The sequence below is a fragment of the Salvelinus sp. IW2-2015 genome, linkage group LG17 (assembly GCF_002910315.2).
Source record: "Salvelinus sp. IW2-2015 linkage group LG17, ASM291031v2, whole genome shotgun sequence".
Taxonomy (NCBI): Eukaryota; Metazoa; Chordata; class Actinopteri; order Salmoniformes; family Salmonidae; genus Salvelinus; species Salvelinus sp. IW2-2015.
Window position 1 is genome coordinate 25645706 of NC_036857.1, and position 27964 is coordinate 25673669.

At 42.7% G+C, this 27964-nt stretch overlaps 1 protein-coding gene across 7 annotated transcripts; it reads left to right on the forward strand.

The window, feature by feature from the left end:
* Window positions 1–4677: 4677 nt before the first annotated feature.
* On the forward strand, window positions 4678–27906 carry LOC111976811 (homeodomain-interacting protein kinase 1). Of its 7 annotated transcripts, none has more exons than XM_024005957.2 (18): window positions 4678–5004; window positions 5490–6256; window positions 6385–6576; window positions 10775–10956; window positions 11176–11299; window positions 11505–11624; window positions 11847–11939; window positions 12138–12319; window positions 21690–21831; window positions 21962–22166; window positions 22477–22595; window positions 22850–22978; window positions 23912–24081; window positions 24530–24667; window positions 24846–25007; window positions 25206–25408; window positions 25569–25702; window positions 25844–27906. In XM_024005957.2, exons 2-18 carry the CDS (start codon window positions 5492–5494, stop codon window positions 26228–26230), a joined length of 3447 nt encoding a protein of 1148 aa, XP_023861725.1. In that variant the 5' UTR covers window positions 4678–5004; window positions 5490–5491; the 3' UTR covers window positions 26231–27906. The 7 variants fall into 7 exon arrangements, with proteins under 7 accessions (XP_023861725.1, XP_023861726.1, XP_023861728.1 ...); XM_024005958.2 differs by having other exon boundaries at window positions 23915–24081; XM_024005960.2 differs by having other exon boundaries at window positions 11847–11933.
* Window positions 27907–27964: the final 58 nt, after the last annotated feature.

Genomic DNA, 27964 nt, shown 5'->3' on the forward strand with positions numbered 1-27964 from the left:
CTGTTTTTTTGTTGACCCAATGGTTTGTTGCCTGACTGGCAGTTAATCAAATTACACAAGACTGATGTGTCCATATTTCTGAAACTAATTATATTTAAGGCCAGACGCCACAGGCTGAAATTACATTTTTGCATCTACCTACCTACCAATTTTGCGATTTTATGGTATTTTGGTCCATCAATATTAGTTTTTTCAAAAAGTAAACATACAATTTTTTAAAACTTGATGAAAATGTATATACTTTCTTTAGTTCATCATACTACCGTCATCAATGTTCAATCATTTCAAAGCTCATGACATTAAATTACATATAATTTAAAAGCCCATTTCAGAGAGAATGTTACAAACTGGAATATATTTAGTAACTTATTTTGAAGAGATGGTGATTGGGTCTAGTTTGGTAGTMTAAATTCAGTGTACTTGTCTAACTCCCATTTCCTGAAACATTTTCTCAGCTTCAGACACATCTGCATTCACCAAATTGTGCATGGTTATCCTTAGAAATATTCTCCAGACTTGCCCAGATGGAATTGTTGATATGTTGTCAATTCTTTATTCTAGATAACATTTTCTTTGGAAGAATTTGCCAAAAATGCATTTTACAAGCATGTCTTTACTATTTTACAAATAGAAAGATGATAAAAGTATTTATCCACAATCTGCTCTGGATAAGTCCGAAACCAAAATATTGTGACTGGCTTCATACATTGTCCAGAAAAATTGATTTACGCAATACGCAAATATGCACATATTTAATGAGGTATTTCCTCATTTGCATATTTTAATAAAATATTTCACTTTCTTTTATTCCAAAAATAATTAGATTTGTGTCTATATTCAACTGGTAAAAGTATATATAATATGATTCTTAAAAATATGACCATTGGCTGGCAGCACTCTGATGAGATTGAGAGTCAGAAGAACACGGCATAGAAAGGCAGTTTGAGATACTAACCATGTTTCCATCCACAGTTTTTATGCGAGTACCATACCATATTTAAAAAATCATGACAGCTGTGATAGAAACTGGAAGTGTTGGTACAATTTTATAAATGCCGATAGATCATTATTTAGTTCAACATGGAGGGATCTTTTTGTGTCAGTAAAATAAATTATGCAAGAAATAGCAGTGGAAACGCCCCGATGCACATATATTGATATAGCCTAACCATCATATCGAAGTAAACTTGTGGTTACGTGATGATATGCTGTGTGATCCTCCCACTACGACTCAGTAATAAATTAGAATGACCTTCACAGTGTGGTGAAAGTACAKGGTGATGAGCTTGATGCTCCTTTCCAATAAATATTGAGGGTCTTAAACTCTTATTCTGGTAATATGATGATCAATGCTTGGRTGCCATTTGACAAATAAAAATGATCTTGCTCTTTTGCCAATAATAATCTCATCATGTAGGCTATACCCACATTGTATCTGCAGGCTGTTGGCTAGAGTGCACAAGGTTGAGCAATAATAACAATAAAGTCATGCCGGTGATGTGACAGATTGGGAGGATGTGCCTCTGCTTTTCATATAAAACCATACATCAATAAGAGTCAGCGAAACAGGAAAGTACTGATGGTCTACCAGGTATTCGTTGAAGCATAGTTACATTCGTAACTTTCCGTTCTATTTCATACCTTTCAGACCATCAGTACAGTTGAAAGTATGGAGGACTCATACCAACAAGGTCTCGAGGAATAGAACAACTAATCTCTGATTAATGTGCCGATGCCACTGGGAAAATGGTAGACCCCATTGTTTGGCAGGATGCGACGTTGACCTTGTAAAATCTTGAGAACGTGCAGGGGACATCAACAATCCAATGTGAAAGCCTCTGCTTGGACAATACAAGGCCTTTTGATTTCCCACTGAAGCCCAGGGAAACACCTTGTAAGAATTTGCCGATGAGGCCGTGGACCCGTCGCTTTACCATCGATGCGTAAATGGTTTGCCGGTATGACTGAGACATTCACCTTCAAGGTAGAATTAGAGCTACCTGTGTCCAATAGTGACTGAAGGAAGCTCAGTATGACAGGTACGGAGCAAGACACCGGGTCCTCCGCCCTGGTAGAGCTCCATTTGGTAAACAGGTTCCAGGGACCAGCATACATCATCCTGGTTGATAGTGCTCTGGCGTTCTGTAAAGTCTCGATGACAGTGGGATCGCAGCCGATCAGTAGAGGGTTGGGCTCTTCAGAGGCTARAACCATAGATGTAGTTGGTCTGGGCTGGGATGCCATATCCTGTGGTCCAACTTTGAGAGCAAGTATTGTCTAGGTGGCAGCTGCCAGGGCTCTCCCTCCAGAAGACTGAGGAGGGTTGGAAACCAGGGCCTGTGCAGGGTTTCTAAGATCATGGGTAGTTGGAGGGAAAGCATACAGCAGGCCCTCTGGCCATGTGTGCGCTAAGGCATCCATGCCCAGGGGGCTGTTTGTCTCTGCCATGGAGAACCAGAGTGAGCAGTAGGATGTTTGCTCTAAGGCGAACAGGTACATATCTGCTGTTCTTAACTGCTGCCATATCATCTTCACTACTTGTGGGTGAAATCTCCATTCCCCCGGGGGCGGTTTCTGTCCCAACAAGAAATACGCCACCTCGTTCACCTTGCCTGGCAGATGGATGTCTCGTAGGTTGGCCAGTTGTGGTAGGACCCATGTCAGGAGTTGTTGGGCCACCTGTAGGGACCGTACAGACCTACCTCTGATCGCATCAAGACATGTTTGTGTTTGAGAACAGGCAGAAAGTGTTTCAGAGCTAGGTAAACTGTCCGATGTTCTAGCATGTTGGTATGCTCTTTCCTCCAGCGGGGGAACCACTCTCCACGTACAGTCCTGTGTTGCCACACTGCTCCCCAGCCTGTTAGTGAAACATTGGTCGTCACTACTTCCCGCCTTGATGGAATTGATCTGAGAGGGATACCTGTAGTCAGGTAGGTTCTCTTTTTCCACGGCCACAGAGTAGAGTAGCACGCCCTTGTCACTCGGATTTTGGTGTTTCTGTCCTGCTTGGGGTCCAAGCGGATTTTGTTGAACCACACTTGAAGTGGTCTTAAAGACAGCAGGCCTTACGGTGTCACCCCGGAGGCTGTCGCGAGCATGCCCATCAGTTGTTGGAATGTTCATACTTTCACCAATGCTTTCAACTGGAATTGTTGCAGGAGAAGAAGAATGCTGTCCAAGCACTGAGGTGTTAAAGGTGACCTTTTGGTTTGGTGTGAAGTTGCACTTTTCGTTGATCACAGTAAGACCCAGTGTATTGATGTGGGTCAGTGCTGTGCTCTCGGCCACACGTTCGTGAGAGGGGGCGCAGATGAGCCAGTCGTCAAGGTAAGAAAGGATCTTAATCCCCTGTAGGTGGAGGAAGCTCAGGGCTGCAATCATGCATCTTGTGAAGACCGGAGGAGCCAGGGAGAGGGTAATACTACAAACTGGTATGCCTGGCCTTGGAAGGTGAACCGCAAGAAAACGTCTGTGTTCAGGTAACACAGGGACGTGGAAGTAAGTGTCCTTTAAGTCCAGGGACGTGAACCATTCCCTTGTAGCTACAGTCTGGAGAACGTTGACTTTCCGAAACATATGAAAGAGGAGAACTGGATGGATGCCTCAGTCWTTCTTCAGAACCAGGAAATAGGTTGAGTAAAAGACATCTTGCTGTTCTGATGCTTTTACACTAGTGATCACGCCCTTCTCTAAGAGAGATGTAATTTCCTGGCTGAGGGTGAAAACTTTCAGGGGGTCTGTGACTGAGGTCATTCTTACCCCTGAGAATGGTGGGGATTGGCGTCAGAACTGCAGCTTGTACCCTTGTGAGAGGGTCCTCACCATGGGTCTGAGGAGTATGATGCACAGTAGGCCAGGTTCTGCTGGGTAAACTGGCCAATGGCCGACCCCTGCCATTCAGTTTCTGCCCCCTCACTAATGCTCTTGTGGCTGAATGGAAGCAAGTCCCCGCAGCAATGTTCCAGCATCTAGTGGAAAGCCTTCCCAGAAGAGTGGAGGCTGTTATATCAGCAAAGGGGGGACCAACTCCATATTAATGCCAATGATTTTGGAATGATGTTCGAGAGCAGGTGTCCACATCCTTTTGGTCATGTAGTGTATCGTTGCAAGTAGAAATAGGAGACATGGTCTGACCTAAGGTTTTATATGAACCATGGCGGCATGACTTTGCTTTTATTATTACTCAACCTGCGAGGAGCGTGAGGGACATATCCCTCGTTCAAAACTGGGAACTCACAGCTGGGAACCGGAAATCTCCGACTTCCGAGCGTTTAAAACAATTGGGAAAATTTTTGCTCCAACTGGGAAAAATCTATTTGAACAGTCATCCAACTCAAACCTCTTTCTAGAGCAACGACTTTCCGACCTGAAAATCACTGTCGTCATAATTTGAACTCGTTTTTTTCTGAGTTCGCAGTTGTATAGAACGTGGCAATAATCCATACTTTCAACCACACTGACGGTCTGAAAGGTATGAAACTGTAGAACCGACATGAAAGTTACTTTACGCTCATAAAAAGGATGGAAACGTGATTACTGAGCAACATCAGAGCATGTGTGCAGCGTGTCACAAAGCCGAAACCTCGTGATTTGGCAGAGTTAGAGAAAGGTTTTCTTTGATTTGGACTCAAGAATGTGGGCTTTTATTTTGAAGGTTTCCTCATTACTATACAAAGTGGCGTCATCATTTGTGCTGCTGGCATAGTAATACTAGTGATGGATCATGGTCTCTCCTGGTGTTTTTGGAATTAGTTTGTCATTTTCTAGCTAGCTAGGTACCTCCGAATTATATGATGTCGTGTGATATCTCCGTAGCTAATGTAACTATGATGTTCCGGTTGATGATGTGAATGATGTCGCGTCAGAGGAGAGATCTCGAGGGGAGATCTTCTGCATGAATCTCGCCGTAGCTGCAGCTAGCTAACACTTCATTAGACCAAGAACAATGTGGCCTGCTGTTTCGGGAAAACGATCGGAACTGCGGGACTAAACCAAACACAGGTGACGTTAATCTGTTTTTGTTTTACATTATGTTCTTTTCCGGCTGTTGACAACCAGTTTTCCATAACATTTAGCTAGCTATAGCTTCTTAGGCTGCTTGGCTGCTGCTTTGTTCCGCAATAAAATGGCTGGCGCCGCTAGCAGAATACTGATGCTCTACTACAGTTTGTAAATGTAGTTCACTTGGTATGAGTTGTCAAGGTGATTTCATTTAAATTGATTTAAACTGTTTGATCTATTACAACTATGTAAGACAACTAGCTACTTAACACCAGCTGTCAGTTTATGGTGATTGTCCCGTGTGGTTCAGTTGGTAGAGCATGACGCTTACAACGCCAGGGTTGTGGGTTCGATTCACACGGGGGACCAGCATGAAACATTTATGCACTCACTACTGTAATTCACTCTGGATAAGAGCGTCTGTCAAATGACTAAAATGTAAATGTAAAATGCAATCATCTCTATTTGCCTCCCATTTTGTGTAGACATGGCTTCCGAGCTCCAGGTGTTCTCCTCTCCCTCAATCTCCTCCAGCGCCTACACTCGCTCCAAGAAACTGAAGGTAGAGAACAGTGTGTGGGATGTGAGCAGCCAAGTGGGAGACAACAACAACAGTTACTACCAGCAGCAGGGCCCCAGCCAGGGCAATGGAAACACATCCTCCCCCTCTTTATCAAGTTTCAACCCAGCATACAACTCCTCCAACTCCAACCAGGGGTATCCATCAACGGGGGCAGGCTCCCGGGAGCAGACGGTCGTACGGGCGGCAGACAGCACCGGCAGCGTCCGAGGACCACCTTCCTCTTCATCTTCCTCCTCTTCCACCAGTTGCCTTGTCAAAGATGCRGCATCATCCTCCCAGCCAGGCGACCTATACCAAAATCAGTACGGTAACAGCCTGAAGAGGAAGAGTGAGGAGGTGGACAGCAGTGACAGTGTTCAGATCCTGGAGGAGCTCTCGGCCCCTGTGCTCTGCAACCGCACAGCTGCTGGCGGGGGGACCACCACAGCCCAGTCCATAGCACATTCCACCTCCACCACTAAGAGTAGTACCTCCCACAGTGAGGGGGACTACCAGCTAGTGCAGCATGAGATCCTGTGCTCTGTGTCCAACAGTTATGAGGTGCTGGAGTTCCTAGGGAGAGGTACATTTGGTCAGGTGGCTAAATGCTGGAAGCGTGGCACTAATGAGATTGTGGCCATCAAGATCTTGAAGAATCATCCCTCATATGTCCGGCAAGGTCAAATTGAGGTTAGTGTTGTATCACTAAGCAAAAGTGACTTTCTTGTAAGCTTTAACCAAACATTTTGTAAAAGTTTGGGAGGAGAAAGAATAATTAGAAATATAATTGAACACATCTGCCCTTCTCCACTCGCCAGGTGAGTATCCTGAGCAGACTGAGCACAGAGAATGCTGACGAGTTCAACTTTGTGCGTTCCTACGAGTGTTTCCAACACAAGAACCACACCTGCCTGGTGTTTGAGATGCTGGAGCAGAACCTCTATGACTTCCTGAAGCACAGCAAGTTCAGCCCGCTGCTACTCAAGTCCATCCGGCCTGTGCTGCAGCAGGTACGATACAGTCCATTATATGCTTTATTATCCATATGGGGAAAATAGTCTTGAACACTTTTTCAGTACTGCTGTTGACTGTATGCAAAATAACACAATACATTTTGCATTACCCACTTGACACATACATTGATACATATATTGCACGTTACCCATATCATACACCTATCATACAGCCACATACATAATATATACACTCTCCTATGTATTTATTTTGACAGTGAAGCTATACATTTTAATTTGGCTCTATACTTCAGCATTTTGGATTTTAGATTTAGTGTTTTTATAGGAGGCTACAGTACAGAATGTTACCCCCTTTCCCCCCATTTTTTTCCATACCTGTTTTAGTGTTTAAAAATGAGTGCACTTTAGGTATCTAGTCCCCCCCCATTTGAAGGTGTCATAAGTATTTGGACAAATTCACTTAAAGTGTATTAAATTTCGTCAAAAGTTTCGTATTTTTCCTCCCAAGTGGCGAATTGCAGTGCTTAAGGCGTCACTACAGCCAATTGTACGGTGTTTCCTCCAACACATTGTTGCGGCAGGCTTCCGGGTTAAGCGAGCAGTGTGTCAAGAAGGAGTGCGGCTTGCCAGGGTTGTGTTTCGGAGGACGCATGGCTCTCGACTTTCGCCTCTCCCGTGTCCGTACGGGAGTTGCTGCGATGGGACAAGACTAGCTTCCAATTTGCTATCATAAAAAAATACAAAATAAAAGTTTAGTATTTGTATTTTATAGCACGCAATGACTACATCAAGCTTGTGACGCTTGGATGCATTTGCAGTTTATTCAGGATTATACATAATAATGGTAGCATCCACATTAATGTAGAAGTGTTCAGAAATATATATTGTATTCTTATTTAAAGTAGAAGTGACTCCGAAATGACACAATGCATTATATGTTATTCATTTCTATTGGCCACAACATAATCCGAAACGAACAAAACTAACTTTAAAAGCATCCAAAAAGTTTGTAGAGTCACAAGCTTGATGTAGTCATTGCGAGATAGGAATATGGGACCAAATCAATTTGTATTTGTCACATGTGCCGAATATAACCGGTGTAGGCCTTACAGTGAAATGCTTACAAGCCCTTAACCAACAATGCACAATGCAGTTTTAAGACATATATATATATATAATAAAAAATATATATGTCTTAAAACTGCATTGTTGGTTAAGGGCTTGCAAGCATTTCACTGTAAGGCCTACACCGGTTGTATTCGGCGTATTTGTATTTGGTCCCATATTCCTATCTTGCATATGGACTTACATTACAAGCTAGAGACTTCCTTAATAATATTAGATTTTGTACACCAGTGTTATTTACAAATAGACACAGACCGCCACCCCTTGCTTTTTAATAAAAAGAAAAAAAGAAATTTAAGGGGTGTACAGGTTAATATTGCGGAAAGATTGTTGCTTCCATCAATGTAATTGCATCATTTCCAATTTTTGGTAACTATACATCACATTTACATTTAAGTCATTTAGCAGACGCTCTTATCCAGAGCGACTTACAAATTGGAAAGTTCATACATATCATCCTGGTCCCCCGTGGGAATGAACCCACAACCTGGCGTTGCAAGCCATGTCTACCAACTGAGCCACACGGGGCCCGTGACATACATACATAAACGTATGCCTACATATACACGACAGTGGGGAGAACAAGTATTTGATACACTGCCGATTTTGCAGGTTTCCTACTTACAAAGCATGTAGAGGTCTGTAATTTTTATCATAGTACACTTCAACTGTGAGAGACAGAATCTAAAACAAAAATCCAGAAAATCACATTGTATGATTTTTACAAGTAATTAATTTGCATTTTATTGCATGACATAAGTATTTGATCACCTACCTACCAACCAGTAAGAATTCCTGCTCCACAGACCTGTTAGTTTTTCTTTAAGAAGCCCTCCTGTTCTCCACTCATTACCTGTATTAACTGCACCTGTTTGAACTCGTTACCTGTATAAAAGACACCTGTCCACACACTCAATCAAACAGACTCCAACCTCTCCACAATGTCCAAGACCAGAGCTGTGTAAGGACATCAGGGCTAAAATTGTAGACCTGCACAAGGCTGGGATGGGCTACAGGACAATAGGCAAGCAGCTTGGTGAGAGGCAACAACTGTTGGCGCAATTATTAGAAAATGGAAGAAGTTCAAGATGACGGTCAATCAAACCCGGTCTGGGGCTCCATGCAAGATCTCACCTCGTGGGGCATCAATGATCATGAGGAAGGTGAGGGATCAGCCCAGAACTACACGGCAGGACCTGGTCAATGACCTGAAGAGAGCTGGGACCACAGTTCAAAGAAAACCATTAGTAACACACTACGCCGTCATGGATTAAATCCTGCAGCGCACGCAAGGTCCCCCTGCTCAAGCCAGCGCATGTCCAGGCCCGTCTGAAGTTTGCCAATGACCATCTGGATGATCCAGAGGAGGAAATGGAGAAGGTCATGTGGTCTGATGAGACAAAAATAGAGCTTTTTGGTCTAAACTCCACTCGCCGTGTTTGGAGGAAGGACGAGTACAACCCCAAGAACACCATCCCAACCGTGAAGCATGGAGGTGGAAACATCATTCTTTGGGGATGCTTTTCTGCAAAGGGGACAGGACGACTGCACCGTATTGAGGGGAGGAATGGATGGGTTCATGTATCGCGAGAATACTTGTTCTCCCCACTGTATATAAATACACATACTTATATAGACATACATACTTTTAAAGAATATACCTTTATTATTCCCTGCAAACCCTACCACCCTTCCCCCAATTGGAGTAAACTAATAAACACTTAGGCTTCTACCTTCAGTTTATACATCTTATACACATTTTACAGACACAATCTATTTTACAATAGTTATATTTTGTTTGTTTTTAGTCCTTCTATTTCTGATGTCCATCCAGTTTGATTTCTATTAGTAACTGTGCTATTTCACAATCTCTGAACCTATATACATTTTACAGACCCCGTATGTTTTACATTGGTTATCTTGTTATTAGTCCCACCCTTCAGCTCCATTCAACCCCTCCCATCTATTTCTCAACATCATCTATTTTGGATTTCTATTTGCCATATATTTTTCAACTGTGCTGTGATGTATCACAAAAGTCCTGAACCTTTCTATTCTCATAGCTTCTACAGATTGTACATTTAAAAATAAACATTTTTGCTAAAATAATTATTATATTATTGATTGATTGACTAGGGCTTTTCAAATCACCCTCGTCTTACCGGAGGCAGCTGTTCTATCTTGCAGATGGACCGAAAACCCAGCCAGCTGTATGTTATCCATGTCGTCGTTCAGCCACAACTCAGTGAAACATAAGTTATTACAGTTTTTAATGTCCCGTTGGTAGAATATCCTTGATCGGAGCTCATCCATTTTGTTATCCAAGGATTGCACCTTGGCTAATACGACTGATGCTAGAGGGGGTTTACTCACTCGCCTACGAATTCTCAGAAGGCAGCCCGACCCCCCCCCTTTTCTCCGTCTTTTCTTCACACAAATGATGGGGATTTGGGCCCGTTCCCAAGAAACAGTATATCCTTCGCGTCGGACTCGTTAAAGAAAAAATCTTCGTCCATTTCGAAGTGAGTAATCACTYTCATGTCCAGAAGTTATTTTTGGTCATAAGTGACGGTAGCAGCAACATTATGTACAAAATAAGTTACAAACAACGTGAAAAATTTCACAAAATAGCACAGTTGGTTAGGAGCACATAAAACAGCAGCCATCCCCTCCGGCGCTATTCTTACACACGGGACTGCAGGTATATAATGAGGCCAACCCAAGAACAGTTCAGCAATGACTAGATATATAAAGTGCGTTCATTTCTAAAAGTTAAACAGATATGTATGAAAATACCCTAAATAAAAGGTGTCATTCTGTACTGTCGCCTCCTATGAAACATTTTGTCTCAAATCCAAGATGCTGGAGTATAGAGCCAAATAAAAAGTTTTGCTTCACTGTCTGAATATTTCTTTTTATTTAACCTTTATTTTACTAGGCAAGTCAGTTAAGAACAAATTCTTTACAATGACGGCCTACCCTGGCCAAACCTGGACAACGCTGGACCAATTGTGCGCCGCCCTATGGGAGTCTCAATCACAGCCGGATGTCATGCAGCCTGGAATAAATATGTAGGGAGTGTATATTTTACTCTCTTGTGTGTCATCAGGTGGCCACGGCCCTGATGAAGCTGAAGAGCCTAGGTCTGATCCATGCTGACCTGAAGCCAGAGAACATCATGCTTGTAGATCCTCTCAGACAGCCCTACAGGGTCAAGGTCATCGACTTTGGCTCTGCCAGCCACGTCTCCAAGGCCGTGTGTTCCACCTACCTGCAGTCCCGCTACTACCGGTGAGTGTCTGACTGTCTCATGGGAGGCACAAGCATAGAAATAGAATTACTGGAACAGGCAAAGCCCATCAGACCACTGCAATTTACTTAAATGGGGATACTAGTTTTAGTAATTATATTTCTATGGGCACAATCTGAGTCCCAGTATTCTTGGAGGATGTATTGCAGGCTCAATGTACAACTATGGACATGTCCAATGGTTTGTGTGTGTTATTACAGGGCGCCAGAGATCATCCTGGGCCTTCCCTTCTGTGAAGCGATCGACATGTGGTCTCTGGGCTGTGTCATGGCTGAGCTGTTCTTGGGTTGGCCCCTTTATCCCGGTGCCTCAGAGTATGGTCAGGTCAGCAGCAATTATTCTACTGTCAGTGAGACAATACACTGTCATCTATCGTTGACATGTATTTGTTTCTTTCATTTTGTAGTTATACAGTATTGTATCTAGCATTTTATACAGTATTGTCTTTAATGCAATGTGCGATTGTATTATGAGCGCTGCTTTTTTAATACAAACAATATCTGATTTGCATTTCCCTTGGTTGCATCAGATCCGGTACATTTCCCAGACCCAGGGCCTGCCTGCTGAGTACCTCCTGAGTGCAGGCACTAAGACCAGCCGCTTTTTCAACAGAGGCCCTGACTCTAGTTACCCCCTCTGGAGGCTCAAGGTACAGTATGTGGCAACAGAACATCTCAGGGTTGTTGATATGTACATACTTTGTTCATGAGTGTAGCTAGGCCTGTATGATACAGTACTTTTGGTAGCATGTTATTACTGCTTGTAACTAGTTTCCAATTTATTACCATATTATTACTCCCTTATTCCGTGCAGTAATGTGTAGTGCTACTGTACATAATAGTTTTCTGCTGTATTTTGTTTTTGTCTGTAGACACCTTCAGAGCATGAGGCAGAGCTGGGGATAAAGTCAAAGGAGGCGAGGAAATACATTTTCAACTGTTTGGATGACATGATGCAGGTGAGGGTGAGCAGGTTACCATTCATTCTATTAAATAACTCACTCCTGTATTTGATGTCTTAATGTTTTTGTATTATGCTAATATTGGTTTGTTTCATGTCATAAATATATTTGATTTCTTCAGAGGAGACTTAAATGTTTAAATTTGAGTCATTTAGCAGACATTCTTAGCCAGAGAAGGCAACTTTCTGTGTTTTGTTGCAGGTGAACATGACTAGTCTGGTGGGGACTGACGTCCTGGCAGAGAAGTCTGACCGGAGAGAGTTTATTGATCTGCTAAAGAAAATGCTAACGCTGGACGCAGACAAACGCATCACCCCCATGAAGACCCTCAACCACCCCTTCGTCACCATGACACACCTGCTGCACTTCCCTCACAGCTCACAGTAAGTAGAGTCAGGYCTAGGGCTGTTGCGGTGACCGTATTACCGCCACACCGGTGGTCACGAGTCATGAAGGCAGTCAAATTCTGGTATTCAGCACTCTATTGTCCCTCTAATCACTCTGACATCAATGCAAATGTATTCGAAAATCTAATCAAACACTTAATGAGCGCCCATGAGCTCATGTGCTATATTTCTATAGGCTATGCAATTGCGGGAGAAAACCGAGTGATGGCCGCTAATAAAAAGAGGAGGATCCCATCAGCTTTCTATTGGCTAGGCCTACTATATTTATTTCTCAACTTTCCTAATATTAAGCACATTGCTTATTTACAACAGGAGTATAGGCTACCTGGCTGGCATGAAAATAAACCACGGGGAAAAGCGTCCTCCATTCGCTATTTAAGTACATAGATAACATGCATTATTTTCCACGTTGCCCCTATTTTGATACAGGTGCATGATAATGGTCTTCTAAATCGAAACAAATATCACACACACATTATTTAGTATATGTAATGACAACATTTTAAATAAAATAGTCTGATGGGTGACTATTAGCCTAAGACTTGTGAATTATATATTATCACTTGTGAATGATGCCCAGCATAAGAAACAATGCCTTTAAAAAAAAAAAAAAAATGTTTGAATTATAGCTGCACACCTAGCCCATAGGCCTATATGTTTTAATAAGGTTTGTATCACAACTAAAATGGCAAAATAACTTCTTAAAACTAAGCACATTAATCCGCTTTACAACGGTTGTTGATCCTAACTGGCATATAAACTCAGCAAAAAAAGAAACATCCTCTCACTGTCACCTGCATTTATTTTCAGCATACTTAACATGTGTAAATACTTGTATGAACATAACAATATTCAACAACTGAGACATAAACTGAACAAGTTCCACAGACATGTGACTAACAGAAATGGAATAATGTGTCCCTGAACAAAGGGGGGGTCAAAATCAAAAGTAACAATCAGTATATGGTGTGGCCACTAGCTGCATTAAGTACTGCAGTGCATCTCCGCCTCATGGACTACACCAGATTTGCCAGTTCTTGCTGTGAGATGTTACCCCACTCTTCCACCAAGGCACCTGCAAGTTCCCGGACATTTCTGGGGGGGAATGGCCCTAGCCCTCACCCTCTAATCCAACCTCAGTGGGATTGAGATCCGGGCTCTTCGCTGGCCACGGCAGAACACTGACATTCCTGTCTTGCAGGAAATCATGCACAGAACGAGCAGTATGGCTGGTGGCATTGTCATGCTGGAGGGTCATGTCAGGATGAGCCTGCAGGAAGGGTACCACATGAGGGAGGAAGATGTCTTCCCTGTAACGCACTGTGTTTAGATTGTCTGCAATGACAACAAGCTCAGTCCGATGATGCTGTGACACACCGCCCCAGACCATGACAGACCCTCCACCTCGATCCCGCTCCAGAGTACAGGCCTCGGTGTAACGCTCATTCCTTCCACGATAAACGCGAATCCAACCGTCACCCCTGGTGAGACAAAACCGAGACTTGTCAGTGAAGAGCACTTTTTGCAAGTCCTGTCTGGTCCAGCGACAGTGGGTTTGTGCCCATAGGCGACGTTGTTGCTGGTGAGGACCTGCCTTACAACAGGCTGGTCTGAGGGCTTGTAGGCCTATTGCGAACAGTTGTTGTTGCCATCCTGTACCTGTCCCGCAGGTGTGATGTTCGGCTGTACCGATCCTGTGCWGGTGTTGTTACACGTGGTCTGCCACTGCGAGGACGATCAACTGTTCGTCCTGTCGCGCCGTCTTGGGTGTCTCACAGTACGGACATTGCAATTTATTGCCCTGGCCACATCTGCAGTCCTCATGCCTCCTTGCAGCATGCCTAAGGCACGTTCACACAGATGAGCAGGGACCCTGGGCATCTTTCTTTTGGTGTTTTTCAGAGTCACTAGAAAGGCATCTTTAGTGTCCTAAGTTTTCATAACTGTGACCTTAATTGCCTACCGTCTGTAAGCTGTTAGTGTRTTAARGACCGTTCCAAAGGTGCATGTTCATTAATTGTTTGTTTATGGTTAATTGAACAAGCATGGGAAACAGTGTTTAAACCCTTTACAATGAAGATCTMTGAAGTTATTTGGATTTTTACGAATTATCTTTGCAAGACAGGGTCCTGAAAAAGGGATGTTTCTTTTTTTACTGAGTTATAAGCAGCYCGTGAGTTTCAGGTTTGGGGAAGATAATTTACATTATAAAAATACACATTTATAATAAAATCTTTACATGCATAATTGCATTTGTGGTCACTTTTGATAATGGTGTTTTCCTGCTATTGGAACATTTGCGCTTATAGCCTACTACCATGTGCGCATTGCTGCGCTTATAATGTGAAGAAATAGCTTAATAGTTTATCAACATTTTAAGCTAAATGTTCTGATCTGTTGCATCAGCCACATTGCATAAACATTTTTGGGGGGATGCTATTGGTTGTATTCATTTGGGATCTATCGCATCCCACAACTGGCCCAGGCTGTTTGGAATATTTATTTCTCGCACAGAATAGAATAGGTTGACTTTTGTACTATGGGGGATAGTAGATTGACATAGACTAGTGCTTTTGCTGTTTGTTAGGCCGACTGATATTGTTGGCTGACGAAAAGTAAATGTGGACAGTTCATCCAATATCTTCAATATGCACCTCGGAATTAGATAAGGATGAGCGCAGTTGCGTCCCCGATGTGTCTGTCTTAACTTGTAGCCTGTGAGAGAGACCGATTCACGTGATGGAGAGCCGTGTGAGTGAGAGACACTTCGATTGCGCAGTACACTCAGGGAGAAGGGCCATAACGCAGCACTCCGGGCCGCAAAAGGCATTTATTTCAAATGCAATTTTAAGGATGAATAGGTTACTTCAGAAGCTGTAAGATTCATTACTTACCAACAACAGCTGAAAATCCCAATAAAACTACATTACTTTTTGAAGCTAGCTTTGTCTAACAACACTATCATGAATCTGGCAAAGAAGTTTTGTGGGTCAGAGTGCAGTATTTTAGTTTCGTAGCACAAACGTTTTCAAGCAAGTTACCTACAGGCCTGTCCGGGAAAGTCCAGGTTGTTCCCTAGCAACACGTGCCTCTGAGGGAGGCAATGTCTGCATTGAAATTCCCATGATTCAATGTTAGGTTCGGACCAAACAGCTAGTGCGACAGCTAAAATGGGCCTGTCACTAGTTACCACAGCCAGAAAGTCAATGACCATATAATAAACATTTATGGAATGTTGTCTCAATTTAAGGTTAGGCATAAGGTGGCCTCGTTACGAACCAGGCTTCCCTAAAACAGGAAGCCTGGGGAAGTTCAATGGCAGAAATCAGCTAAAGAGGGGTCCGATCCCGATGTAAATCAGTGATGCCTCGCAACACGTCAAACCATTCAAATGCCTTGGTTGGGTGGAGCTCCAAAGGTGCTCACCAGATTAGTGCTGTAGGAGCAACAGTACCTGAGACTAAAAATGTAAACAAAACAAGGATGTGAAAAAACATTTTAGAATGTTTGCAGCACATTGGTTTTCACAGCATTTCTTTATTATTTAGAAATGAGCTGCAGCAAGAGCTGAGAAATGGTCTACAATGTTGGCCCTATCGATATTGTTTATTTTGACGTTTATGAATTGATATTTGGCTGTAAAGGGTAGCACGAGGGACAAGTAGCTATCCACAATGAGGTTTGTTTTGAGAAAAGTCAGCTAACCTTGTTAGCTACCTAGGTATAACTAACTAGCTAGCATATTATTGACCTAAAAGGTTAGCCATGTTAGCCCAGTCGCTATCTTATCCAGGGTCTGTGATACAGCACAGGCTTGCTCTATATGTCTCCATCTATGGGAACTGCAATAATGTTGCTAACATTGCTAGAATGAATGAAATAAYATGTTACCTGTATTGGTCATCTCCTGTAGCCTAATTGTCATCTCCTTATTTTCATACTGTACCTAATTTACAAGTGTTGGATTTGTGCAGAATTGTACATGTCAGCACTTAAAAGGCATGTTCAAAATCTGGTACAGTGGCAAGAAAAAGTATGTGAACTCTTTGGAAATAACTGTATTTCTGCATAAATTGGTCATAACATTTGATCTGATCTTCATCTAGGTCACAACAATAGACAAACACAGTCTACTTAAACTAATGACACACCAACAATTATGTTTTCATTATGTCTTTATTGAACACACCGTGTAAACATTCACAGTGCAGGGTGGGGAAAGTATGTGAACCCTTGGCTTTAATAACTGGTTGACCCTCCTTTGGCAGCAATAACGTCAACCAAACGTTTTCTGGAATTGCGGATCAGACCTGCACAACGGTCAGGAGGCATTTTGGACCATTCKTCTTTACAAAACTGTTTCAGTTCAGCAATATTCATGGGATGTCTGGTGTAAACCGCTCTCTTGAGGTCATGRCACAGCATCTCAATTGGGTTGAGGTCAGGACTCTGACCGGGCCACTCCAGAAGGTGTATTTTCTTCTGTTGAAGCCATTCTGTTGTTGATTTACTTCTGTGTTTTGGGTTGTTGTCCTGTTGAGCTTCAATTGGCAGACAGATAGCATAACATTCTCCTGAAAAATGTCTTGATAAACTTGAATTCATTTTCCCGTCTGATAGCAAGCTGTCCAGGCCCTGAGGCAGCAAAGCAGCCCCAAACCATGATGCTCCCTCCACCATACTTTACATTTGGGATGAGATTTTGATGTTCATGTGATGTTTCTTTTTTCCCCCCACCATATAGTGTTGTGTGATCCTCCCAAACAACTCAACTGTAGTTMAATCTGTCCACTGAATATTTTGCCAGTAGCGCTGTGGAACATCCAGGTGCACTTTTGCAAACTTCAGACGAGCAGCAATGTTTTTTTTGGACAGCAGTGGCTTCTTTCGTAGTGTCCTCCCATGAACACCATTCTTGTTTAGTGTTTTACGTATCGTAGACTCGTCAACAGAGATGTTAGCATGTTCCAGAGATTTCTGTAAGTCTTTAGCTGACACTCTAGGATTCTTCTTAACATTGAGCATTCTGCGCTGTGCTCTTGCAGTCATCTTTGCAGGATGGCCAKTCCTAGGGAGAGTAGCAACAGTGCTGAACTTTCTCCATTTATAGACAATTGGTCTTACTGTGGACTGATGAACATCAAGGCTTTTCAAGGTACTTTTGTAACCCTTTCCAGCTTTATGCAAGTCAACATTTGGTAAGCTTAAGTCTTCTATCTCTTTTGTTCGAGGCATTGTTCACATCAGGCAATGTTTCTTGTGAATAGCAAACTCATATTTTGTGAGTTTTTATAGGGCAAGGCAGCTCTAACCAACATCTCCAATCTCGTCTCATTGATTGGACTCCAGGTTAGCTGACTCCAAATAGCTTTCCGAGAAGTCATTAGCCTAGGGGTTCACATCGTTTTTCCAACCTACACTGATTGTTTAAATTATGTATTCAATATAGACAAGAAAAATACAATCATTTTTTGTTGCGACTTAGATGAAGATCCGATCAAATTTGATGACCAATTTATGCAGAAATCCAGGTAATTCCAAAGGGTTCACATACTTTTTCTTGCCACTGTATATGCTTTGCGTCATACAGTGTCTACTGGTATCATTTTCTATTGAGAACATACACTGAGTGTGTAAAACATTAAGAACAGTCTCAATTCGTCGGGGCATGGACTTTTACGAGGTGTCAAAGCGTTGGACAGGGATGCTGGCCCATGTTGACTCCAATGCTTCCAACAGTTMTCAAGTTGGCTGGATGTCCTTTGGGTGGTGGACCATTCTTGATACACACGGGAAACTGTTGAGTGTGAAAAACCCAGCAGCATTGCAGTTCTTGAAGCAAACTGTTGCGACTGGCACCTACTACCATGCCCTGTTCTAAGGCACTTAAATATTTTGTCTGAATGGCACACATACACAGTCCATGTCTCAATRGTCTCCAGGCTTAAAAATCTTTCTTTAACCTGTCTCCTCACCTTAATCTACACTGATTTGAAGTGGATTTTTTTTAAATCCAATTTTACTACTTGCATCAGTTACTTGATGTGGAATAGAGTTCCATGTAGTCATAGCTCTATGTAGTACTGTGTGCCTCCCATAGTCTGGTTTGGACTTGGGGACTGTGAAGAGACCTCTTGTGGCATGTCTTGTGGGGTATGCATGGGTGTCCGAGCTCGGTGCATTCAACATGTCAATACCTCTCATAAATACAAGAAGTGATGAAGTCAATCTCTCCTCCACTTTGAGCCAGGAGAGATTGACATGCGTATTATTAATATTAGCTCTCTTTGTACATCCAAGGGTCAGCTGCGCTGCCCTGTTCTGAGCCAATTGCAATGTGGTCAAGTGCCTTTTTGTGACACCTGACCACACAACTTAACAGTAGTCCTGGTGCAACAAAACAATGGGCCTGTAGGACKTGCCTTGTTGATAGTGCTGTTAAGAAGGTAGAGCGGCACTTTATTATGGGCATACTACTGTTGTATCGAAATATGTTTTGACGGTGTACAATCCAGGGTTACTCCAAGTAATTTTGAGCACTTTATTGAGCACTTTTCTTCAGCAGAGGCATTCAGGGCAGTTAGAGGGACATGATTTAGGTTACTTACTTTGTGTCTACCAACGCCCCTGGTGTAATGTACATTTGCTGAAGCATTATGACAACTCTGCGTCACAATGGTAGGGATTAGCTGAGCTGGGCTTTGAAAGGATCCAGGAACCCGCATTATTTGAGTGGATCCATCCTCTTTATATAACGTGTTTTGTTTCCAAAAGGTATCGTAAGATTGTCAACAAAAGTTAAACCCATTGAGCTGCAATTGTCCCGTAGCCAGCTGTGAAGKGAATGAACGCTTTAGCAGGATTCTATYCCACGATTCAAAGAAGGCACAGGGCCAGATATGATGGGTCTTTTGTTAGTGTCTAGCAGAGTTTTGCTGGGCGGCCAGCTCTCGGAAGAGTCTTGTTGGTACCAAACTTCTTTCATTAAAGAATGATTGTTTTTGGGGACCTTCAATGCTGCATACATTTTTTGGTACCCTTCCCCATATCTGTGCCTCAACACAATCCTGTCTCGGGGCTCCACGGACAATTCCTTTTTGGTTTCATGGCTTGGTTTTTGCTCTGACATGCACTGTCAACTGTGGGACCTTACATAGACGGGTCTGTGCCTTTCCAAATTATTTGTAATAAATTTGCAAACATTTTGAAAACCCTGTTTTCGCTTTGTCATTGAGGTATTGTGTGTAGTTTGCAGATAATTTAAAAAAAAATCTATTTTAGAATACCAAATTATGATGTGTACTATATTACATGGTGGATCAATAACTTTTATATTGTTGTGTAGTTTACCAGTAAAATGGTCTGACGGTGATGTGGACATACTCTGTATTCATATCCCGAAAGAAAGAAATGATCTCATTAAAATACATTTTTATAGAAAGTTAGCAAAAATAGATAAGKTCTTGCTACCGTGGAAAGGAAAATACCTGTTTATTTGTGATTCAACTCTTCAGTCATATCCCAGTTTACCTATTTGCTTATGGCCTTGTGTTTTTTTAAATTATATGAGCAAACAATATTCCCTTTTATTAGGAACGGCAAGCCAGACAAAATTAAACGTGCGTATTTATATAATGAATATGAATTCGGAGGGCAGAAATMATTCAATATTAAAGCATTAGACCTCTCACTAAAGGCATCAGTCATTCAAAAGTTATACTTAAATCCAAACTTGTTCTCTAGCAGATTAGTTAGAATGCCTCACCCCATGTTCAAGAATGGCTTTTTCCCCTTTATTCAGATTACAAGCTCTGGTTATTTGAAAATGAAATCTCCAAAATATCACAATTTTAAAACAAACCATAGGAAGTTGGTTGCAATTTCAGTTTAATCTACCAGAAAAGACAGAACAAATATTACAACAACATATTATGGTTAAACTCAAATGTATTTTTTTATCAATTAGTGTATATATTTTTACCCCCTTCGATCTTGTCTCATCGCTGCAACTCCCCAACGGGCTCGGGAGGCAAAGGTCAAGTCATGCATCCTCCGAAACCCGCCAAACCATGCTTTATGACCCGGAAGCCAGCCGCACCAATGTGTCGGAGGAAACACCGTTCAACTGACGACCAAGGTCAGGAGTCATTAGAGTGCGATGAGCSATGTAAATTATTATACAAAGTTTGACTAAAAACAACAACTAATGTACAATACTGTGTCCGTAAAGTGTATATAGGTTCATAACTTTTGTGAAACAGCACAGTTAAAAATATATATGGCAAATAGAACTGGATGGTCTTCAGAGATAAATGGGATGGGTTGAGGGTAGCTGAAGGGTGGTATTTAAAAACAACTATTGTAAAATACATTGTGTCCGTAAAAGACTTCTCGACACATTATAAACATAAGTGGTGTTGTCCATTAGTTTACTCCAATAACAAGGGGTTAGGGGAAGGTAATAAAGGGAAATATAAAAAAGGGGTATTGGAAATGAGGCAGACAATTACATTGATGSAAGCTACAATCTATCTGCAATATTAAAGCTGATCTACCCCTCAAGATATTTTCAGTGGTAGCAAAGCACAGCCAGCAGCCATGTGGACGTCTTGAATGGAGACAAGGAAAAAAGTGTTTGTCACCAGAACATTTTAGAACATGTTGTGACGTTTGACTTTACCTGCGTCATCTACTWTCAATAAATATAAATCGCAGACTGTTGGCAACACTTGCTAACTTGAAAACGACCACTTGAAACTAGCATAGCAACAACTACCTGGACAGAAAACAGTGACGCACATTACGCACAGCACCCCTTCTATAAGCGTTTTGGGGGAGGGTTCTTGAAATGTAACATCCAATCTAAATCTTCCTCTTCCAGTGGACCATTCAAACTGTTTTTGCGATACAAAATTCTCCAGACCTCCAAGGGAGACGTGACAACAACTTGATTTTGGAGGTATTGCAACGTGAGACTAGGCATAATGTTAGCAGTGTGGTTTTGGTTAGGTTTAAAATCTGATTTTTAAGATACATTTTGAAGGGGGGGTTAAGCCATAATTATGACTTGTGGTAACTAATGACAACCTTAAAATGGCTGTGAAAATAAAGAAAAGATTTCAGCCAATAGAAATGTGGGTACATTTGTGGACAACATTCTAACTTACTGAACCTTTACGTTCTATTTGATTTAATATAAAACATTTCGGCATAGAGCTCTTACACACAACAGTCCAGGATTAGGGCAGCTTTGCAAATCTTGTTCTCTTTTATGATTTTCCAGGCCTCCTGTTTACCTTGCTCCTTTAGAGTTACATGTGCCTTGATAAATATTATTATTTTTCAGTGTGAAGTCATGCTTCCAGAACATGGACATATGCAAGCGCAGGGTCAGCGCTTTCGAGAGTGGAAAGAATCTGTTTTCTAGCAACAACAATCCCAGTGCAGCTACAAACCTCACTGTTACATTTAGCAGCCAGCACAACCAGGTGAGAAACTAATGCCTTGTATTGTCAGACTTTCTCAGGATGTCCTTTCAACACGTAAATAACGTAAATAATATTTGACAACACATTGTGATGAATGGTTGGTTATGTCGTGTTATCCCCACCGTGTCAGATGGCGTCCACCGGTGGCCAGTCACTGTCAGTGAGCAGCAACGTCCCTCTGCTGAACTACCAGCCGGGCCTGTATCAGCAGGCTACTATCAACATCCCAGGTCTCCCCCAGCAGAGTGTCCCTCTGCAGACCAGACCCACCCAGCTATGTGGCCAGGCTGAGCCTTTCCAGCAGACTCTCATCGTCTGCCCACCCACCATCCAGGGTGAGCAGAGAAGCAACCGTATGGAGCAGGGTTACAATGTTAGAACAATAGTTTGTTTGCGTCTCTTGTTGCGCTCGTATGAAGACCAAATTCATGTCGCAGCTAAGTAAATATGTTGTAATGTGGGAGACAACTTTCAGTGGGACATGTTGTCGTAGCCTTATGTGATCTATTAACACGGGATGATCTGAACTTCATAATTTTGATTCCGCCCAATTGTCTTAAATTAGCTGTAATGTCTGTAATCTGCTTCTGCAAAGCTGTATATTCATTACATTGTAACTAATCTACCTCCTTCATTTCTTTGTAGGCCTCCAGACGTCCGGTAAACACTCTGGTTTCCCAGTGAGGATGGACAACGCTGTTCCCATGGGGCCCCAGAACCAGTCCACTCAGCCTCTACATCTCCAGCCTGGAATGCTCACACAGGTACAGCAAGACTGACTGCTGCATGACCACCCACCCACAGCCTGACTCCATGTTTGGAATCCTATGAATAACTTAGGTCTATCTCACCAGAGTAAAGACAGGATTCATCACAACGTGTTAAACCTGTTTTAACGTCCTCTCCTTTCTTTGGGAATCAATCTCAGACTCTGGTGAAGGGATGTGGCGATCAGATCTGTCCCCCATGTCTAGTTATCTAACCCCTACACCCGTCCCTCAAACCTCCTCCCCACCAGGCCTCCTGCAATCCTTTGATGGTAGCCACTCTGCACACCCCTGTGGCAGGAATGGCCCCTCTGTATTCGCTGCCCCTGGGCTGTGGGGCTGGAAGGCCTGGCCTGCTGGATCAGAGCTCCACCATGCTGGTAAAGCACCAACACCACTCCTGTTGCCCCCGTCTTCCCTGTACCCCTTTCTCCCCCTGACACATTTCAGGGGTGTGCAGAGCATGTGATGCATGTGCTGTTGCTTACTATAGTCTGCGCTTTTGCTTGCAGCGTCTCATCTCTCCCTTTCTCTTCCCTTTCCAAAAATAAGGCTTTTGCATTATTATACAGTGACAGCTGAAGTTTCCGGAAGTCTTGCTGAAATGTAAATAAATTCAACCAAATGTAAATGTGCCCTTCATCGCTGCAACCTTGGGAACCTGCTGTTGATTCAAATTATTAATGCCGTTGCTTTGGTCCTGGAATCGTGCAGCAGACATGAGAAATGCCAGCTGGAATGCTGCCGCTTGATTATCTGTCATGTTTCTCTTAATAGATTCGTCTGAGTTCCAGGTCTTAAACCAGTGTTTTGAACGTACTTTCTCAGTTCTACAGTACTGCCTTCCAGGACATGTGTGCTTGGCTTGAGAGCATGAACTGTTTTCTCCTCTGCCAGTTGGAGTTCCCATTTTAATAGTGTTTTGATTTTCAATCCTATTTCTTTCCTCGGCAGTAACTATTGTTTAGGTGGAAGTCTGGGGAACAGAGACCGGTCAATGGATGTTTATTATATTTTTTTCAGTGTATCTTTCMCTTCTGAATTTGATCTTGACTCAGTGGGGGCGTGCTGGATGCCTATAACTTTTCAGGTGTGACAGGAGCAGACACCGAATCATGTCTGTCTACAAACTGCATGTGCTCGTCATGCACCTGCATTCTGTGGTGGTCTGACTGTCATACTCACATTTAGCACAGCATTTTTCAATTTCTCTCAAAACAGACTTTAACTTGCAATTGATTTCAGTATTAGTTGTTCGAGAAGCAAACCTACAATAACTCTGTTAATGTCTGTACATGTGTGTGTGTGTACAGCAGGGCTGGCCAGCAGGGACCCAGCAGATCCTTATCCCCTCCACGTGGCAGCAGATGCCAGGCATGGCCCTTCACAATCCCAGCCAGAACCAGACACTGGTCCCTGACTCTCCCATGGGAGCCCCTCTCTCTGGTGGAGACAGCTCAGGACAACAGGCCTCACACCGGAGGTGAGTAGTGCAGTGCTGTCCCTCTGGGCTCAGTCACTAAGGCCAAATTTACAGWTTTTTTTTTAACCTTTATTTAACCAGGCAAGTCGGTTAAGAACAAATTCTTATTTTCAATGACAGCCTAGAAACAGTGGGTTAACTGCCTTTTTCAGGGGCAGAACGACAGATTTGTACCTGGTCAGCTCGGGGATTCGATCTTGCAACCTTTCGGTTACTAGTCCAATGCTCTAACCACTAGGCTTCCTGCCGCACCATATCACTGACCAAACAGCAGAAAGTTAGAGTAATTTCAGAGGAAGCAATTATTTGATATTTATGCCATTTTTTTGGTATCTAGGTTACAGTATGTGGAGACATTAGTTGGTTCAGATAACTACCCACTTATGCCAGTGTGTTGTACTGATTCCAATATGCTAGGGAAGCTAATTCCAACTTGTTGTGATGCCAGGGGTCGTCATGGCAGTCATTACGATYGCATCACGCAGCAGGACCTTGCACTGGGGCGTCAAGCACCCACGGCCCCCTCCCAAGCAAGACCCCAGCAGGGGAAAGGGTGTAAGGCTCGACATGCCGACAGTAGGGCCAGGTAACTTTCAAACCCAAAAGACACTTTTATACTYTATTGTTCCCTTCCTCACCATGTATGTAATTTATGTGAATCAGTGAGAGCTTTATGATTGACCACTTTTAAATCTTTACATGTTTTAATTACATTGAAACATCTCAGTATACTTTACATTAAAAAGGAGTGCTGCCCTTTGCAGGCCTGTGTTGTCACTGGAGCAAGCTGCCTCTGTGGTCTACAACACCCCTGCCTTCAATGGTGATCCAATRGTCATCTCTGATACTCCCAGCCCCGCTGCCAGCATTATCACCATCCACAGCGACACAGAGGATGAAGATGACAGGAAGTTCCCTGCTGCCGGGTGAGGTCACGTCCTGTGTGAATTCATGAGACGCTGCTGTTTTGAGTAGCTGAAACCAGCACTGTGTATGACCCTGGCTTTCAACCCCTTTGGGTATGTGTGTCTTGTCTCTCAAGGGGTTTTGGGTTGAAAGCAAAAGATGAATATCTGTTTTCTGAAAATACAATTGTAAAGTAATCTTTCTCTTTTCTGTCACAGCTCTGGTGTTAACCAGCGAGCCAATGTGATCAGCTGTGTGACGGTGCACGACTCGCATGACTCTGACTCGTCGATCAGCAGTCCCCTGAGCCCCAAGCGCCTTGCCACCAACTCCTCCTCGTCCCAGTCCTCCTCCAAGTCCCTTGCCATCATCCTGCCCTCAGTGAAGACTCAGTCTGGGGAGAGCGGGACCCACAAATCAGGTTAGCACACACCTCCAGCCTAGTGTTTCCCCTACCATTGTATAGGTGGGGCGGCCTCTAGCTTTGTTGCTTTGGGAACTATCCTGCAATGTCTCACACTAAACTATTCTCACAGCATTAAGTATGTGGGATGTTTTTTWAAATTGTTTTTGTTTCTCAGATCAACATGTTAATGTTTCTGGTAAGTCCAAGAAGGTGACAGCTCAGCAGTCCAGCAGGGCAGGAGGGGCCTCCAGCTCTGATCGCCATCAGAGGGCCACAACTAGCAGATCTCAACCTCTCAACCTGAGTCAGGTATAAAGCGATATGGTTGACCTCACTTGTCATGTCTTAGGGTTTTTGTTTATCCTCTTCTTATTTCAAGTTTAGTCTCGGGGGCAGAAAGTATCTAAATGCGAGTAGCGTATTATAGTGTAGAATTATATTCCTCCCCAGGTACAGCAGTCTCTGATGTCATCATCACAAGACAGAACAGGAGGCAACAGCAGCTCCTTGCGTCGTCAGCCCACCTACCCTCCTCCAGTCTCCTCCTACCGCTTGCAAGAGGCTTCCTCCATCTTCACCTCTACCCCTAACCTGTACGCCTACCCTGCCTCTGCCGCCCTGGCTTCTGTCTCTCAGGCCATGGACCAGCTCCACGCRGGGGGCTCTTCTAGACACGCCCGGCCCAGCGGGCCCTACTCCTCCCTGGGGCTCCTTCATGCCCAGGGACAGTACCACCAGCAGCAGCAGCTGGCGGCCCAGCCTTACCCCATCCCCCGGTCCAGCGCAGCGGCCTACCAGCTCAGCCAGAGGAAGCTCAGTCAGTACCCCTACCTGTGAGGAATAGAGGCTGCCATAGAAATAGAATATCCTAGATTCTATTTCTGTGGAAAGAACAGCTATCTAGTCCAGCGGAAGACCAAATGGAGACCAAGACTATAAAGGCACTGCACAAGTTTAGCACAGGCACTATGATACTTAAATACCACTGATATTTTTAAATGTGCAATTTAGTAAAGCCTCGTTTAGAATTATTTTAACAGCTTTGTTCGCAATGTCCTGATTTGAAGTGGTAAATATTTTTCATTCCCTGTTACTTAAATGAAATGCGCTTATGTGCAAGAAAGTCCAAAAACATTTCTCCTATGTAAAGCCAGTATTTTGCTATCTTTGTTTTTAGAATATTAAGCTTATAAAAGCACTAACCGTGTGTCCTTTGTCGTTATCATGACATTTTATTTCCATGTACTGCAGCTAATCAAATTGTACTAGAATTATAAGACGGTCCCTTTTTTATTTATTTGTTTTTATCATTATTTTGAATGTCTACGTATTGCAAATAACGCTGAACAGAGTTTCTCTGTTTCCCGTGTCTGTTGTAAAAGAATACAGATAAAATAATAAGTTTGTCGACTAAATGTCACCTTACCTGAAACACTTCCCTACACATGTACACTCCTCTACGCAMTTATTTGGTCAGTGAAGCTAAAACTGTTGCTTTGGCTCGATACTCCAGCATTTGAGATCAAATGTTGTATATGAGGCGACAGTACAGAACGTCACCAGGGTATTTTCATATCTGTTTAACTCTTTAGAAATGAATGCACTTTATATATCTAGTCCCCACCCATTTGAAGATGTCATAAGTGTATTAATGGGCGGCAGGTAGCCTAGTGGTTAGTGTTGGGCCAGTAACCAAAAGGTTGCTAGATCAAATCCCCGAGCTGACAAYGTWAAATCTGTCGTTCTGCCGTTGAACAAGGCAGTTAACCCACTTTTCCTACGCCGTCATTGTAAATAAAAATMTGTTATTAACTGACTTGCCTAGTTAAATAAAGGTTCAAYWTACATGTCAAGTTTAGTATATGGTCCCGTATMTCTAGCACACAATGATTACATCAACCTTGTATGCATTTGCAGTTTGTTTTGGTTATGTTGTACACCCAATAGAAATGAATGGTAAATAATGTATTGTGTTATGTTGTGCACCCAATAGAAATGAATGGTAAATAATGTATTGTGTTATGTTGTGCTCCCTAATCGAAATGAATGGTAAATAATGTATTGTGTTATGTTGTGCTCCCAATAGAAATGAATGGTAAATAATGTATTGTGTTATGTTGTGCTCCCAATAGAAATGAATGGTAAGTAATGTATTGTGCCATTTGAGTCACTTTTATTGTAAATAATAGGATGTTTCTGAACACTTCTACAGTAATGTGGATGCTACCGTGATTAAGGACAATCATTAATGAATTGTGAATAATGACAAGTGAAGTTTAGAGGCGTAAAATCATATCCCCCCCAAAAATGCTATTCCTCAGTGTTTTGGGGGCATTATCTTTGTTCAAATGGGACTACATATATAAAGTGCTTTCATTTCTAAACAGAAAAACAGATGTATGAAAATACTCTCAAATAAAAGGTGACAATGTCGCCTGATAAACATTTGATCAAATCCAAAATGCTAGAGAATAAAGCCATATTAAAAGTGTCAACTTCACTGTCCATATAAAGACGTGMAGGAGTGCATTTTCTCCAGCATGTCACCGAAGCGCTTGTCAAAGGCCCTTT